General features: G+C 41.7%; 1 protein-coding gene across 1 annotated transcript in view; it reads left to right on the top strand.

Moving 5' to 3' along the window:
* Positions 1–17,490, top strand: part of COL4A3 (collagen type IV alpha 3 chain) — a 123,290-nt gene that overhangs the window by 73,658 nt on the left and 32,142 nt on the right. The window contains exons 17-26 of the mRNA XM_032400990.1: positions 471–524; positions 1,467–1,508; positions 3,583–3,667; positions 4,892–4,927; positions 7,139–7,303; positions 10,103–10,195; positions 10,896–10,991; positions 13,173–13,243; positions 14,065–14,247; positions 16,145–16,313. Coding sequence (XP_032256881.1) covers positions 471–524; positions 1,467–1,508; positions 3,583–3,667; positions 4,892–4,927; positions 7,139–7,303; positions 10,103–10,195; positions 10,896–10,991; positions 13,173–13,243; positions 14,065–14,247; positions 16,145–16,313 — 994 coding nt within the window. The remainder of the gene's footprint in view (positions 1–470; positions 525–1,466; positions 1,509–3,582; positions 3,668–4,891; positions 4,928–7,138; positions 7,304–10,102; positions 10,196–10,895; positions 10,992–13,172; positions 13,244–14,064; positions 14,248–16,144; positions 16,314–17,490) is intronic.

The following is a 17,490-nucleotide window of genomic DNA, read 5'->3' as shown; positions in this document are numbered from 1 at the left end:
AAATGTCAGTCCCATTAGACAAAGAAGGATTTGGGGAATCACTATTAGTTATGAAGCTAGCAAAAGCATGTAGCTTTTTAAACCTGTATTTGAGAATCATAGTGTTACACCCTCACTGCGAAGAGAGATCATCCGAACACATCTTATTTTGTCTTTTCAAAAAGGATTTCCAGGGCGCCTGGGTGGCTCAGTCAGTTAAGTGTCCGACTCTTGATTTTGGCTCAGGTCCTGATCTCAGCATTATGGGATTGAGCCCCGAAATGGGCTCCATGCTCAGCCGGGAGTCTGCTTGAAGATTCTCTCTCTCCCTCTCCCTCTTTCCCTCCCCCACTCATGGGTGCACATGCTCTCTCTCTCTCTCAAATAAATAAATAAATCTTAAAAAAATGGGGGGGGGAGTTCCAACTGTTCCTGCTTCCCACAGAAGAAATTGACTTGTATGTCTTCTGACCTATTCTCTTTTTCCACAGGGAGCCAAAGGCAACAGGGGCTTCCCTGGGTTACGGGGTAAAGACGGCATTAAGGTGATCCCCTCTCTAACATCCTGTCTTCAGGCTTTTTAGTTGGTTGGGTTTTGCCCACCCTTTCCCGGTCATGCCCTGAAAAGAGGTACAAGGGATTGCAATCAGAGTTCATTAAAGTAGCTTAGTTTTATTTGTTAAGAGGAAATGAGAGATGTGACAAATTTACTTAGACACCCAAAGGGCAGTTTTGTGGGAAAGATCTAAAACTTGTCTGTGTGGTGGAAGCTGCCTGACATCATGACCAGTGAGATTTAGTTTCTTCATGAGGAAGGAGTTGGACAAGTCCTGCAAGTGAAGGTTTCTGGTCACTGGAGGTCAAGTGTAGGCTGAACCCCATGAGTCTCATTCTGGGTCATGACACACTCAAAGGTCATGATCAGTGAATTATGAACTGTATTCCATTTCATTTGTTGCTGACAACATGTTACAGATGTTTTCAAAGATTGTCGTTTCAAGTCATTGTAGGCATATGGGCAGATTCAAGATTTATCCTATACTAATATGACTTCTGGTAGAATTCTGAAAGTGCTGTCCTGATTTGCTAAGGAAGGGGGTTGGTTACAGGTTAGTTGGGACCCTGGGAATTGCACACAACCTGCAGCCTGGTTTTGCTGTGCCTGTAATCTGGGGGAGAACATGGGGATGTGAAATGCATAGGAACACCCTCTGAAGGTATTGACATGGAAGAAACACGTAAAAGCTACTAGAACAACAACCTCTTCCCAAGACCTTGATGACAGGATTCTTGTCCCAGATATGGCCCTCCAGGGAAATGACCCAAAGTCAATGTCCCTTTCATTTTAACTTGGTTTGTACATTACATGGAAATAACATGACTTTTAGCATTAATTTATTGTTTAACTGTTTTGCTTTTTAAGCATACTAAATATGTAAATACTTTGGATTAATGTCCTCATAATTTGTAACTGTCTTTCAATACAGGGGTGGAAAGGGGACATTGGCCCTCCAGGATTTCGTGGTCCAGTAAGTGTAACTAAAGACAGTATCCATGTCGGTGCACCTGGGTGGCTCAGTGGTTAAGTGTGTGCCTTCAGCTCAGGTCATGATCCCAGGGTCCTGGGATCGAGCCCCGCATCGGGCTCCCTGCTCAGCGGGAAGCCTGCTTCTCCCTCTCCCACTCCCCCTGCTTGTGTTCCTCTCTCGCTGTCTCTCTCTCTGTCAAATAAATAAAAATAAAAAAATCTTAAAAAAAAAAAGACAGTATCCATGTCATATTTGATCAAGTCCTTCAAAGTATCAAGGAAATTTTGAATCTCTCATTAAAGATAGAGATTATGGTATTTACTTTTTTATCAAACCAGGGAAGAAAATAGCTGTTGTCATTATTTGTCCATTGGACAATGGATAAATATTTCTATTTGGTCCTATTTGGTCTCTGGAAGGCACTAGAGATGCCCACCCTGGGCCGTGGGAAAGAAGAAGCCCCTCGTCCAATCAGACATGGCCCAAAGAGACCTGTGCCCTTGAGCAGAGTAGGAAGGGTGCACTGGAGGTCAGCTGGGGCACCCAGGGGAGAGGGAGCCTGCTCCACCCACTCCAGCTGGGCCCACATATGACAACCTGTATTTCCATGCACCAGGAGCTCAACCAGGGCCAGCGAAAACCAGTGACCCACCCCCCAGCTCAAACTCTCTCAGCAGGCAGTCCTCTCTCTCCAGCATGGACATGGATTTGATGTCTGTCAGCTCCTGACTTCAGAGTGCCCATATTCTCTATTTTGGGACCCTGTAGCTTAAGGAGATGAGTAAAAGGGACCCAGGCTCTGAATTCTGGTATCCCTTTCTCTCCTGCCTTTAAAAGACACTAGTTCTCACATTCAGTGTGCTGAGCAGAGCTGCCATTTGTGATTATGCTGGTTGTATGGAAAGGTCCATGATGATAAAACACTCGTGGGGTGGGGATGAGGGGGTTCCATTACTGCGTTGCAGTTCTCAGACCCCTCAGGCTAAGCAATTTAACTCAGTAACTGGAGGAGCATCCTGGAAATTCACATCTTCACACAACAAGCCAATGATCCAGATGCAAGTAGTCCCAAAATACTTTTATGGAGTTGCCAGGAAGAAGAAATGAGCCATTTTGTGAAAGCGCTTAGCCAGCGCTTGGCAGGTGCACGTATGTCATTATGGATTTTGTGATGGAGATTATTACATTATCATTACTGTCACTATTATGAATTATTTTTGTGATTTTATACATAACTGATTAACCACAATACTTTTGTTATCTTTTTTAAACACACCAACAAAGTAATTGGCCCCATGCAGCATATGAGAAAACAAAACAACACCAAAACTTTTATATTTCCATCTTCTTTCCTTCAAGATAAGTGTACTGAATTCTAAGTGAAATCGATTTGTCAGTTGCGCTTGAGAGAAATTCTTAGCATTCCTAGCTTGCTGTGTGTGTTTCAATTCTATGTAATTCTGCAGCTTCTAGTAACTTCCTTGGAAGTTCTACTTAGGAAGCAGACGGTTAAGGAGACCAGCAGTAGGTCCACCAAGCATGTTAGAAACAATAACCCTCAATATTATTGCAGGCCAATGGTATCCTGAAATTCAAAGAAACAATCAATGGAGTATTTTTTGATGTGTGGGTCCCAACATACCCTGAAATAAAGTTAGTCCATGAGGACAAGCGTTTTTAAAAAAAAGTAAAATAGAATATAATAAAAAAAAAATCAGAGTTGATAATATGTCAAAATGGTAAGTCACTGCTTGTGAAACTTTAATTTCAGTATACATATCCCCACATACCTAGATATGGATAGAACTGTGAGTGTGTGAGCTGGCTCACATCATAAAATGTGTTTCTCACTGAAAGCCCATGAAATATATGATGTGGTGATACCAGAAACATCAACTTTGATCTTTAAATTTATCCATCATGTATACATGACTTTATTCCTGCTAACACATAAACTTACGAATTCAGGAAAATACCATTTGGGGGTGGGGGGAAAGGACATTGAAATATTGCATTTGGTGAGCTCACCATAAATAGCTATCCTTTCTCTTTATTTGTTTATTTTTCCTTGAAGACAGAATATTATGATTCATACCAGGAAAAGGGAGATGAAGGACTTCCAGGCCCACCAGGGCCCAAAGGAGCTCGTGGCCCACAGGGTGAGAATAAATTTCTTCCTAAAGCATTTGCTGACCATGTCCATGTGTTTATTTCCAGGCAATGTATAACAAACGTGCTTATAGACCTAGAATTTGCAGGGGGCAAAAGGAAGGTTTCCCAATTTTCATGGATGGTAGTATTGGTATGTCCTAATTTTCATACTTTTATATGAAAATTCCATAGGTACTATACCATAGAAGGTAATTAAATTCTCTTTGTGTGTGAAAGCATTAAGTTCAAGTCTGACAAGAAAACACAAATGTGGCCAGAGGGCAGGAGGAGGGAATGGGAAGAATCGGCAATCTCAGGGGGATAGAAAAGAAAAAAACAGACCCTGAAAAACTGTAACTTGAGAAAATCCACCCAATCGTGACAAGAGGGGCCTGAAACCTGGGTTTCCTGACTCCTGGCACCATGAAGTAGAGTCACATCTACTCAGATGCTGTCCCTTTGGATAGATTAGAAAGGTGTAGGCCAAGAGCTCTCCTCTGTGGCCACACATCAGAGAATCCCTGGGAACTTCTAAATAATGACATGCCAAGGTCCCATCCCTGGCATTCTGATGTAACTGTCTGGAGGGGGGCCCTGGGCACCGGGAGATTGTAAAAGCTCCCCAGATTATTCTAGTGTGCAGGCAGGATCAAGAACCACCAACCTAAGGCAAATTGTGGATACAAGTAAGATTTCAAAGGAGAATTTCACTTACAAGAGTACAAATTCCCAGTGTTCTTAAATAAATGGACAGAGAAGTATAGACACGGACATAGATTTTTTTTTAATCTGGTATGTCCACTATAAATCACTCATATGTATCAGAGAATTAGAACCCCGTTGCACTGTCACGGCTAGAAGTGATCTGAGAGGTAACAGCTGGACAAACCACAGGACCTGGACAGTTCCAGCTATTTGCTATTCTTCCGTCTGCACCATTCCAGCCAAGCGTCGAAAGCAGAGCAGACTCCTAGTAAATGTCTGCTGACTTGTTTGCAGGTGGTAAGGTGCCGTGATTCGCTTCTGAGTGTTAGGCATCTCAGACTAGTTTCTTCTCTGTAGTTTGTCTAAATAAGTGAAGCTTTCTAATACTTATCTATGTGAGAGTGGAAGAAAAAGTATGAAAGTATTTCTTATTAATTACGATAATGTGGTCAGCCAAGATTTCAAAAATGGGGGGAGGGAAGTATTTATGTCCTTATGAGTAATCAGTTACTGTTACGGATTTGTAGGTCCCAGCGGCTCCCCTGGGGTTCCTGGAAGTGCTGGTATGTACATGTTTCTTGGGGCACCAATAGAATGGAAAATCACGGGGGCGCCTGGGGGGCTCAGTCGGTTAAGCATCTGCCTTCGGCTCAGGTCGTGATCTCGAGGTCCTGGGATGGAGCCCCACATCGGGCTCCCTGCTCAGCGGGAAGCCTGCTTCTCCCTCTCCCTCTGCTCCTCCCCCCGCTCATGCTCTCTCTCTCTCCATTGAAAAAAAAAAAAAATCTTAAAAAAAAAAAAAAGGAAAATCACGTTTGCATTGCTTACATAAAATGTTTCATTAATTGATCTAAAAATGATTCCAGCTTCTTCATTGTTAGCTTTGTGACTCATAGCAGAAAAGGGAGTGGAAGCTGACACAAAGCGACTTAGGAATGCTCTTTTACTTCTCAGTGGTTTTAACTAAAGTGTAAGGCAATAACTGGTGTAGGAGCAGAAGCCTTGAAGCTCAGAGGAGGCACAGAGGTAGAAAACAGTAATTTATAGTAATTAGGTTGGTTAAAAGTGGTAGTTTTCATAGTGTACCACATGTTGTGTAAGTACATAGATTGCACTTTTTTTTTTTAGATTTATTTATTTATTTGAGAGACAGAGCGCGCACAAGCCGGGAGAGGGGCAGAGGGAAAGAATCTCAAACAGACTCCCTGCTGAGCGTGGAGCCCTACACGGGGCTCGATCCCACACCTTGATCTCATGACCTGAGCCGATACCAAGAGTAGCTGGCTTAACCAACTGAGCCACCCAGGCACCCCATAGATTAACCTTTTATGTGTTTATGTTTTATAAAAACACCCATGAGTCACTGGAGTGGTTGCCTCTTGAGAGAGGAAGACTAGGATCAAGGACATTTAATCAAGGATTAACCTAAGTGGCTTTAATTATAACTAAAATGCTGTCATGTGTCATTTTGTCGAGGAAACGAAACCATGAAAAAAATACCAAAGATTTGATAAGCCCTGCCATTGATTACATTTTTCTCCATACCTTGTTGTATATTTAAACTATTTCATAATTTTGAAAATGAATTGAAATTAAGTGATTGCAGAACTATATGTATCTTATAATCCCATTGTAAAAAAAATAGATAAATGGATAAATATTATAGGTACCTGCATGTGCACGGAAAAATATACACCAAATTGTTAACAATGGGTATCTCTCTCTTTTTTTTTTTAAGATTTTATTTATTTATTTGACAGAGAGAAACAGAGCGAGAGAGGGAACACAAGCAGGGGGAGTGGGAGAGGGAGAAGCAGGCTTCCCGCGGAGCAAGGAGCCCGATACGGGGCTCGATCCCAGGACCCTGGGATCATGACCTGAGCCGAAGGCAGACGCTTAACGACTGAGCCACCCAGGCGCCCCAACAATGAGTATCTCTTGAAGTTGGAATACAAAAGGATATTTTAGAGATCTGGCCAAAGATTAGGGAAGAGTTTTTTTCTCTCCACCAGCGCCCCCCAAGTAATGAATAGGCTCCTTTAGGAAGTAAAAAATTACAAATCTCTAAAACAGATGCCAATCACAGGGATTTGCTTTTATGGCAAAATCCTTATGCTCAATAATCAGAAATAATCAGATATTGCCCCTGCTGGTTCTCAGCCCTTTGGTGGTGAGGTCTTTCTTCTTTATAGTTAAACTGTTTGCAAGGCATGGATTCGAGACGGGCCCTCTCCTCACATCCTTGTCACCTTAAGAGGGACAGATGAAATGGCTTTGTACCACCTGGCAAGGCTTGTCTCCCAGGAGATGCCTACCTCCCCACCATGCTCTTTTATAACTAAGATGTTTGGCAGGAATGAAGTCCAATTAGGACAGTCTCTCTTTCTCATTTCAGACACTGAAAGGTAGGTATCTTCTAGTCGCTAATGAAAAAATCCACAAAGCAGCACATATCGAAGAATTTCTCATGAGGTCCTTTTAAACAAAAAGACAACAGTGTGTCTCTAACTCTGTTTCAGTCCCTTGTAATAAATAAGTCCCTGTCTTACTTACCTCATGGGACTGGGACGTTCTGGGCTTCGCTGTGCCGTGAAAGTTTAACAAGGCCACAGATGAAGGAAGGAAGATACTCTCTTTTTGTTTTATATGGTTTCTATGCCTCTCGATTGTGTAACTTTTGTTAATAAGAATACGTTACTTTCTGCAATTAAAAAAGTAATATATATGAGTCAGGAAAACATTGAAAATGCACTAACATGATTCTTTTCTCCAAGGGTCATTGAGGCTTGGCCCCAGAGGAGCCCCTGGATCTCCAGGAGTGAAAGGAAGTAAAGGGGAACGAGGGCCCCCAGGAAAGACTGCAGTGGGGCCTCCTGGGTCCCCAGGTTGTCCTGGTTCACCAGGCCCTATTGGGTTGCAGGGATATCCAGGACCACCAGGTAGATACCTAACGGGCCCCTATTGTGTACATTGCCCAATAACAGATGTGTGCAAATCAATGGCAATGAACCTTACTTGCATCTTGGCCGTCAGTCTGTGTCGACCTTAGGAGCAATCTTTCTGCTGCCATTTCATCTGATGAGCTATCTGTGAAGACAGCTCGGGTAGAATAAGGACATCGCAGGTGCAGCAAGGCTTTAGCCTGAGCTCCCACAGAGGGCGGAGTGCGAGGCAGGGACAAGGGACAGTGAAGCAGAGAAGGAGGGATGGTTATCAGGTTGGCCTCGGCCAAGTCTGCAACTGCTTGTCTGGTCCCTGGAGAATATCTTCCTAAAAGCTACAACTTTGTGTCAGGACAATTTGTCCCAGGGGAACAAGAGGCAAGAATTTATCTACCCATTCCTATTAGTCATGGGTCGAAGATATATCCCACAGGACCACACTAACCCCCCCCCACACACACACACACTCTTCCAGGCTGTGTTAGCGTGGCTCCCAGGGCATCCCATGCCCTGGCATCAGCAGGAAGACCCAGGGCAAGGAGGTGTGGGCTGGAGGTGCAGCAGGGGCATGGGGCAAGATGCTGCCAGATAAAGTAGGTCAGAGACCACACAACTCCAGTGCCTGGAGCTGTCTTCACCTCTCTAGCCCCCCACAGCCACCTAGCATTCTCTGCTGGCTGACAGGTACACAGAACCTCAGAACATATGGGTCACTCTTTGTCTCTTAAAACACCTCTCTGGAAGGTGCCTGGGAGGTCTTGTGTTTTATACTCAACCTTCCTAACAGCCCTAAGAATCTTCTGTTGTGTCAGAGATTTTGTTTTTAAGAAAGGATTTATTACTTATAGACAGTGTGATTATAAATCTGGAAGATCCAAAAGAATAATCTGGAAAACTCTTAGTGTTAATAAGATAATTCAGCTAAATGTCTGGCTACTTGAGCAATATTTGAAAAAAAAATAAAAGCTTGCCTTTAGGCCAATGGCTATTTAAGAAATTATCCCATTAATAAAACAATACAATGTCCAAGAACAAAAGCTGTCAAGCTCTGGTGTGAACCTATGTGGAAAACAAAGCAAAATAAAACTTAACTAAAACCTTTCATTGTGTCGGGGATTTTAACAATTTCTAGTCCTCCAAGTCTTTTTCAGGATGTAGGTTTAATGTGCTCATTTTATCGACCAGGGGCCTGATGTGCAGAGCTCTTGGCGCTAATGAGTGTCGTAATCGGGCTCTGGACCCCGGGCGCCTGAGGTAATACAGCTCCCTCTGCAAGACACCATGCATCCTCTCCCCATAGAGGTGGCCCTGGTTGCCTGTCTTCTCTTACCTAAGCAACACCTGTCTGTCCATCCAATTGCAGCTTCAGCTTGAAGTCCTGCAGAATGTTTACACTGAGCCCACATCCTGTAACACCCAAGCTTGTCCCGATAGTAGCGTTTCTCACATTGCCAGTCTTTGTCAGTTTCCCCTACTAGACTTCAAAGCTCTTTGAGGTCAGACACTGTGTCTGGTTTGCTCTTTTAAGCTCAGCATGTAGCACAGGGGCTGGAACATTGGAGGTACTCAAATATTTGTTGACTTAAGTATGAAATGACTAGGAAAATGTGCAAGTAAATACAAATGTATAAGCATGTAAGTATACATATATGTCTACCTTAAGTATAAAACTGCCATTACATTTTACTGTTTAAAGATAACTATCCAAGTAAGAAAGGAAAAATGAAGAGGGAAATCGGAGGGGGAGACGAACCATGAGAGACTATGGACTCTGAGAAACAAACTGAGGGTTCTAGAGGGGAGGGGGTTGGGGGGATGGGTTGGCCTGGTGATGGGTATTAAAGAGGGCACGTTCTGCATGGAGCACTGGGTGTTATACGCAAACAATGAATCATGGAACACTATATCAAAAACTAATGATGTAATGTATGGTGATTAACATAACATAATAAAATTTTTAAAAATTAAAAATAAATAAATAAATAAATAAAAATAAAGATAACCATCCAGCCATCTTAAAGACACAGAAAACTGGATCACAAAATGAGCATTCCTTTCAGAGTCAAGCAAACATTACCCACACCCCATTCCATCTCAATTAAATGTCTCCACTGATACCTTGTTGCTCTGAAATTTGGAGCAGCTATAGGCATTGTTTTGAAATATTTAGTTTCATCAGCATTGCCTTCAACCTAGATTTGAAATGGCAAGACCAAAAAAATCCAGTCATAGAACACAAGAGTTTAAGAGCATTAGCTGTTCATTGTAACATTATGGTAGCAGATACATGTGAAAAACTGGGAAGACGTTTCTTGAAGAATGACAAACTCGATTGATGTGAGCAAGCCATGCAGAGAAAACAGATGATACTCTATCAAAACCTTTTCACTCAATATGTATTAAGCATCTACAATATATCAGGAAGATTCAGTGTACCTGAGATAATAGAATGCGATGTGACCCTTTGCCTAAACATTCTAAAGGATAGTCTTGGAATAATTGGAAATAATTGGCTAAAATAACATGGGTTGATTTTATGATGAGAACTAACCAGATAACAAACTTTCAAAGAATCACCGCACTAGTATCAAAAAATATCACATGTCTGTAGTGAGAAAGGAAAAGCTGGTCAACACACTTCAGTCTTCAATTGCAGATAACCTTCAAAAGATGCAGCCTCCAAAACAAATATGGGGGAAATGCACATAGAATAATACATCTTACTGAAACACTTGCTAATTGAATAAAAAACACAAAAAGAAACAAAACACTAGCTTTGGTGTTGTCTTTTTGCAGGTGACATCGTTTTTCGCAAAGGTCCACCTGGAGATGGTGGACTTCCAGGCCTTGTAGGGTTTCCAGGAATCCCGGGAGCCGATGGGCCCAAAGGTTGGTTCAATCAGTGGTGATGCTCTATGAAAGCAAGCCATTCTCATCATCATTCCTATCACTGATTCGCCCCTCGAAACAACAATGATCCCAAACTGCAGTCAGGGGTGGCTTCTTTTGCAAAAGAATTGCCTAAAAGTATTCATTTATCTGCAAATCAATCATGTATTTAGCACCCATGCAATAAATTGTGGGATATGCCTAGAATATGAGTTTTATCCTGCACTGAAGGAGAGAGGTACTGAGAGAGTAGATATTTTATTCTTGATTCAGGATTTCCTCTAAGAATATTAAGAAGGTCGGATAGAAAAAGTAAGCCAATATAATACATGAACAATTTTTTAAAGATTTTGTTTATTTATTTGCGAGAGGGAGAGAGAGCAAGAGCATGAGCAGGGGGAGGAGCAGAAGGAGAGGGAAAAGCAGACCCCCTGCTGAGCAGGGAGCCCAATGCAATATGGGGCTTGATTCTAAGATTCCAGGACTAGGACCTGAGCGGGGGGCAGATGCTTAACTGACTGAGCCACCCAGGTGCCCCAAGATGAATGATTTTTTATTAACATGCACAATGTCCTTGATGATTTTCACTACCCCCGCCCAAATTTTTAATGTAATAAATGACTGTGTGTTTGGGAAACATCTGTCCTTTCTGCAGACTTGGTGTGGGTTTATGAGTAATGTACGCATGCTCTCATTGCAGGGGAACCTGGCCTCTTGTGCATACAATGTCCTTATGTCCCAGGGCCCCCAGGTCTCCCAGGACTGCCAGGGTTGGACGGCATAAAAGGAATCCCAGGTACAGACATTTTGCACACGAGGGTTTAGGCAAGTACAAAAGGGTCAGCTCACTGGGTGGTGAAAAAAGGTATCAGACATCTGGATGTCATGATGTGGTTTGCATGAACTTAGAGATTTTCAAAAGCATACTCTGTTAACATAAAGCAAGCCAAAATAACACAAAAACTGGCATTTCCCCCGTTGCATTTTAGTTGCTGAATTCTAGCAAACCATGGGGTTCCCCATGAATTATAGACTGGGGTTCCTCCAGGGGTAGGACTTAGGAGGGGTAAGGCAGCTATCCCACACACACACCACCTTTTCTTCCATAAAGAAATAAGCTCTCTCATTTTTTCTTCTTAAAAGACACAACTCTCCTCAGTCTGTTTTTTTAAGGTCCCCACTTTTGGTAGAGCCAAGGGCAGATGCTCGGTTTCATTCTTTAGAAGGATGTAAGTGCAATAAATCAGCACACTGATGGGGGGCGATGGCGCGGTGAGGACTCTGGTAAACTGGAAGGCACACTGGAGGGGCCATCCTGCACCAGCTCCAGCCTATTGTTACTTTTCAACATTTTAGGCCCTGTGTTGATAAATCTTCCAATTTTTCCTGAGAAGAAAGAAATGAGGGTTTTTATCTGAAGTCTTACTTTTTTTCAATATTAGCTACTAACTCCATTTTTGAGGGAAGAAACCATCTCAGAGGCCAATATTCTGAGAGCTAAGTAGAGCCCTTGTCACTTCTCCTGTCGAACTCTGTGCCAAACCGGGACCCTCCCCCACACCTGGCTGCTCCAGGCATCACATCCCTGCTGCCCTACCTCCTCCCCCTTCCTCGGGCACAGAACTGGCCGTAGACAAAACCCTGAGGCAGAGAAAGTCTCATTAGTTGGGTTCCTCTGCCCCTCCTGCCACTCTCCTGCTCCTTCATAAATGCCTTAGTTACTCTGTAGTCTCTGCCCCCTGACTCCCTGAGATGGGCCTGAGAGGGAAGGATGGGGAGGGAAAGAGGGGACAAAGGGCTGGGGCGAGGGGCGGACTATTCCTCATGCAGCTCCTATTCAGTGCCTAAGACTCTGGGTGAAATGTCCTATTAAAACAAAAACTAAAAAGGAAGGGAAGGAGCTGGGGAGAGAGGGAGGGAGGGAAAGAATAGAAGGAAAGCAATCATTATTTCCCTACATTCCCTTTGAGTGACCTCTAGCCCAAGGGTAGAATGCAAGAGGGCAGCTCACTGATGACCAACTAGCCGTGTTGAATTTTCCTTGGTTTCTCTACATTTGGCATATTACAGGTATAGCTCACAGAAGATATATAAACAGGAAAACCATTTGGATGAGTATCAAAAAATATACCCTGACTCAAAGCAAAAAATAAAATCTGAATATACATTTGTTAACGCATTGGCTTGAGATCCATCCAAAAGACCTTCTAAAGGATCATCTTTACAGAGATATTTAAATACATATAGGAAGTATAAAATTGTACAGTAAAATGTAATTTGGCAACAGATATCCAAAGCCTCGGACAAGTTTGTGTCCATTTGGTCTTGCACTTACATTTTTAGGAATTTATTTAAATTATTGGATAACTTTGAAGTACTAAATACTTAGGGATACCTATCATAGCATTGTTTACTAGAACTAAAGTTGGGAAAAGATCTAAATTCTAAAATCAGCAGTTGGTTAAATAAATGTTGGTTGACCCACACAATAGGCTACTACGCAACCCTTTAAGTGAAGCTATAAATCTGTATTTATTGACATATGATTCCAAAATACCATGTATATGTCCAGTGTGTTATGGATATAAAATTTTATGAGTAACATACATGAAAATTTTAGCAAATATTGTCTTCTGGTGGTAGATTTATGGGTGATTTTTTATTCTCTTCTTGCTGAATCTGTTTTTTACAATGAGCATATGGTACTTTTATGATCAAAACAAATAAATGTTTCTCCTTAAAATTATAAAGACAGGAATTTTAGGAAGGTAAGATTTTTTTTTAATGCCTTTTATTTTTTTTTACATCACCTCTTATTCCACTTACGTACTCCCATTCACTCCCTGCACTGGGTGTTTTAAGATACAGTTGTCTTTCTTTCCTCAGAAGAAAACACCCTATTCTCTTCATTTACTGCATTACCCTGGCTACTCAGAGTTGGCATTCAATGAATATTTAATAATTTACTGCTTTCCAGGAGGACAAGGGCCATCTGGCATTACAGGAAGCCCGGGGTCCCCAGGAAGTACGGGTCTTCCAGGATTTCCAGTAAGATTTCATGCTTTGGAAGCTTTAGTGTCAATTTGGGAAATAGCACACTCTGGAAATACAGTTGTGCCACACAAAGTTTATCAGTTTGGTTCCTGGCAAAGAGTGCTTAATATTAGAGCATTTGATCGATACTTGACTAAATGAATGAATGAATGATGTGTGAATGAGTAAGGGAATGAAGTAATGAATTTATAATCATTTAAAACGGTATCAGAGATAGTAGGTGGATCTGTTGTTGCCTGGGGCTGAGGTTGGGAACAGGGACTGACTGCAGATGGATTTGAGGGAATTTGGGGGGGGTGATGGAAAAGTTTTAACACTGGATTGCATTGACTGTGGCATAAATTACAAATTTACTAAAAATCATTGAATTGTTTTCGTATACAGATACATCTCATGATATGTAAATTATACCTCAATAAACTTTCAGAAATTAAAATTTTGATTATCACGGTGAATCAGAAAGTTATATAAAGATAAATATATTTAAATCAAATTATCCATAGATGCATGTTAAAATTTACCAATATTCTAACATAATCTAAATTATGATGATGTTTGTATCATATTGAATAATATTACTGGGTGTGTGGCATTGAATTGCACTAACCATATTCTTTTCCAGTTTTGGAAGCAAATAGAGAGAAAAGAAAACCAAAAAACTTGACATTATACTTGTAGGCCAAAGAAAGTGTCTTTTAAAAAAAAAACCCACATTCATTAAAATTGAAAAATCCTGGTTGACATTTTCTTTTTAAGATTGGCAGAAGAACAGCCGTACCCAAATGCAATGCAGCCTTGTTTCTGTACCGCCCTAGGGATTCCCGGGTGCTCCGGGGGATCCAGGACTTAAAGGAGAAAAAGGTGAAGTGTCTCAGCCTGAGGGAGAAGTGGGTGCCCCAGGGGACCCCGGGCCCAGAGGGTATCCTGGAAGAAGGGGCTTGGATGGAATTCCTGGAACTCCCGGGATCAAAGGATCACAAGGACCCAAAGGTGAACCGGTTGGTATCAAGTAACTTTTTTCAGATTACCTTCCCTGCAACTGAAATGCTCTGAGGGGACGACATTGGGCAATTTCCATTCAGAAAATGGTTGGCCACTCAGCACAGTGGGTCCTTCCAACTGCACAATGAGGTGCCTTGGAAGGAGCAGTAATAACCCCAGCAAGTATGTATAGTATTTCGACACAGACTTGATGGTGCTTTTAGCCCAGATGAAATTCTGTGTTGATAATGACCTTGTCTCCTACACAAGTTACAATCCCTCGTTTGTGTCCGGTGAGTTTATACACAAGTTCAGAAAATGATAAATAATGGAAAGTTTTGGTCAATATTTTGGGGGCAGTGTTCATTCTTTTAAGTGAAAAAAAATACTTAAAGACCAGAATATTTAGGAGTAGCGCCATCAAATAAAACAGATCAAATGTTTTGTCATCTAAAATATTTAAGCTTCTGTAGATTCTCTTTTCATGAGATAGGGATAGAATCTCTCACATGTTCACTTGAGAGATTCCTACCAGGAGCAATTTTAAATCATCATGGGATCAGAGGCTGAGCACCTCCCCCCAGTGTATTTGTGAGAAGCTTGCCAGGCATGCTGCCCAGTCAGCTCCAGGAAATACCAGGTTCTTCCAGGATTTATCAGTGTTATCCAGTTAAGAGGGTCCCGCCTTGAACAGGAAAATTTGGCAAATAAATTTGAAGATTCGTTTACACACCCTTTAGTATCAGAATATAAAGTGTGGCTCCCCGAGATATAGATGTGGTATACAGTCTTCCCAACAGCTTTTTGACGACAAAATATTTTCTGGCTGAGACCAGCTAGCAGGTTCAGTGTTTCTCAGACTCTCCTCTGGCAAAGGGGTTGGCTGTCCCGGGACAGGGGGCGGTGCAGTTATACTTTATAGAGGGACAGAGTCTGGAATTCTCTGGTCTAGTATTAAGACAGTTCACATGATGCTTCCTTTTGCATCTCACTAATTTCCTTATTAGTTCCAGTAAAAGTAAAGTAAAGAAGAAAATTAAGGCGGTGATATGTTGAGTCTTACACCCTGTCATTACAGAAGAAGGAGAAAAAAAACAACACTTAGGTCACCCAATGATACTGAACAATGAAAAATCGAGTCAATTTTATTATTTGGGGCCATATTGGGGAGGAAGAGGAACTCGATTATTGTGTCACATTTGACTTGTTTAAAATATACAAGCCATTTCCAAAGTTATAGCCTATGCAGTTACAAAAAAATATTTATGGAACACCTGGGTGGCTCAGTCAGTTAAGCGTCTGCCTTCAGCTCAGGTCATGATCTCAGGGTCCTGGGATCGAGTCCCGCATCGGGCTCCTTGCTCATTGGGAAGTCTGCTTCTCCCTCTGCCTACAGCTCCCCCAGCTTCTGCTCTCTCTCTCTCTCTCTCTGACAAATAAAATCTTTAAAAAGCCAAAAAGATATTTTATAAGAAAAAAAATGCATACAGTCTATCTGTATCTGTATCTCCTTTGTGATAAAAATAGCCGGTGAAGACCAAAGGTTTGCTGTGCTGGTTTTATTTTAGAAATGCGCTATTCCCATGAATGCCGCTCTAAAGCTATTTGAACTGTTGGCTGATATGAACAAAGTTTTAGGGGCTATTATATGTATAACATCCTGCTGGAGGACACCTCCAGTGGGGCTCAAGAGACTGCAAGTTCATGAAATGTTGCTGAAATCCAAAGGGCACAAAACGGCAGAAACCAGACCGCGCTCTGATTTTAGTAATAATTCCCTTCAAATGCCAACTGCTTTGTAATTCAAGATTTTCTCATTGGCTGCTTATCTGGTCCTCCTCTTCATGGTAAGATTAACCCGTGTAAGGAGATACTGGACTGAAGCACTATCCAAACATATTCCTATTGTCACAGGCCCTGAGAGGTGAGAAGGGGGACCAGGGTCCTCCAGGGTATCCTGGCACCCCTGGGTCCCCAGGACCTGCAGGACCACCTGGACCATCAAACTATGGACCACAGGGAGAGCCTGGTCCAAAGGGCACCCAAGGAGTTCCTGGAGCCCCTGGACCACCTGGAGAAGCCGGTTGGTTAGTTTTCTTTCCAGTCCTGTTTTCCTGTGGAGTGGGTCCATGGTTCCTAGAGCAAGTGAAGCTCCCCCAAGACTAATGAAGGCATAGAAACTTGCTTCTAATAAGTAGAATATGTCAATTCACAGACACTGGGAAAGAATATGTAGGATAGGTTAGAGAACATTCATTTTCCCTTTACTGAGTTCAGCTGAAATTTCCTGATAGTCTCTCTACATTTACTAATAGAAATATATGGGATGGGGAGCACCTGGCTGGCTCAGTTGGTGGAGTTTGAGACTCGATCTCGGGGTCATGAGTTTGAGCCCCATGTTGGGTGTAGAGATTACTTAAAAAAAAAATCTTAAAAAAATATATGGAATGAGTGGAAGTCAGTTACGGTAAACAAAGGGGAGGCAGAAATCTATGAAATTGATCTTGAGAAGCCTCTTATAAGTCTCAAGGGCCCACTAATGTTATTACAAATTTGTTCTTTTTGACCCATAATCCAATGGATGGTTTATAAATAAAACTTCAAAATATCTAAGATAAATGAAGAAAGGCTTTCTGATAATAGCTCTAAAGTCCCAGTAACTTTTGGGATCCACACGTACTGAACATAGTTGGTGGATTCAGGAGGGAGCCTATCCTCAATGTTAACCTGTGGCAGAGAACATGGCAGAAGATGAGAATTGCCATGTTACTGACAGTTTTTAACAAATAATGTCCCCCTATCATTTTTTACTTCTAACATCACTTTTTAAAGGGTTAGACCCAATAAAATAATGGCCTCTAAATCTTTTTATGGTATCCTTCATTAGTAAAAAATGTGTAAGTGCCTCCCCCCAAGTATTTATATATTTTTTAAATTGTTTACATGCATTCCTGTCCATACATGTACATAAAGCTTCTTTTATGATTATTTTATGTAGGTATGTATATATATATATATATATTCTGCATCTTACTTTTGAGGCTACAGTGCTAATCCAAGGATTGGCAAACCATGGCGGCCCATCGTCTAAATCCAGCCTACCACGTATTTATGTATGACCTACAAGCTAAAAATAGTTTTTCTATTTTTAAATGATTGGGGGAAAAAGACCTTTTGAATAATCCTTTTTGGCACGTGAAAATTATATGAAATTCAAGTTTCAGTGTCCATAAATACATTCTGCTGGCCCACGGTCACAC

This window comes from Phoca vitulina, unplaced genomic scaffold (assembly GCF_004348235.1).
Source record: "Phoca vitulina isolate PV1807 unplaced genomic scaffold, GSC_HSeal_1.0 scaffold1, whole genome shotgun sequence".
NCBI classification, from domain to species: Eukaryota; Metazoa; Chordata; class Mammalia; order Carnivora; family Phocidae; genus Phoca; species Phoca vitulina.
This window is presented reverse-complemented; position numbering and strand designations above follow the sequence as displayed.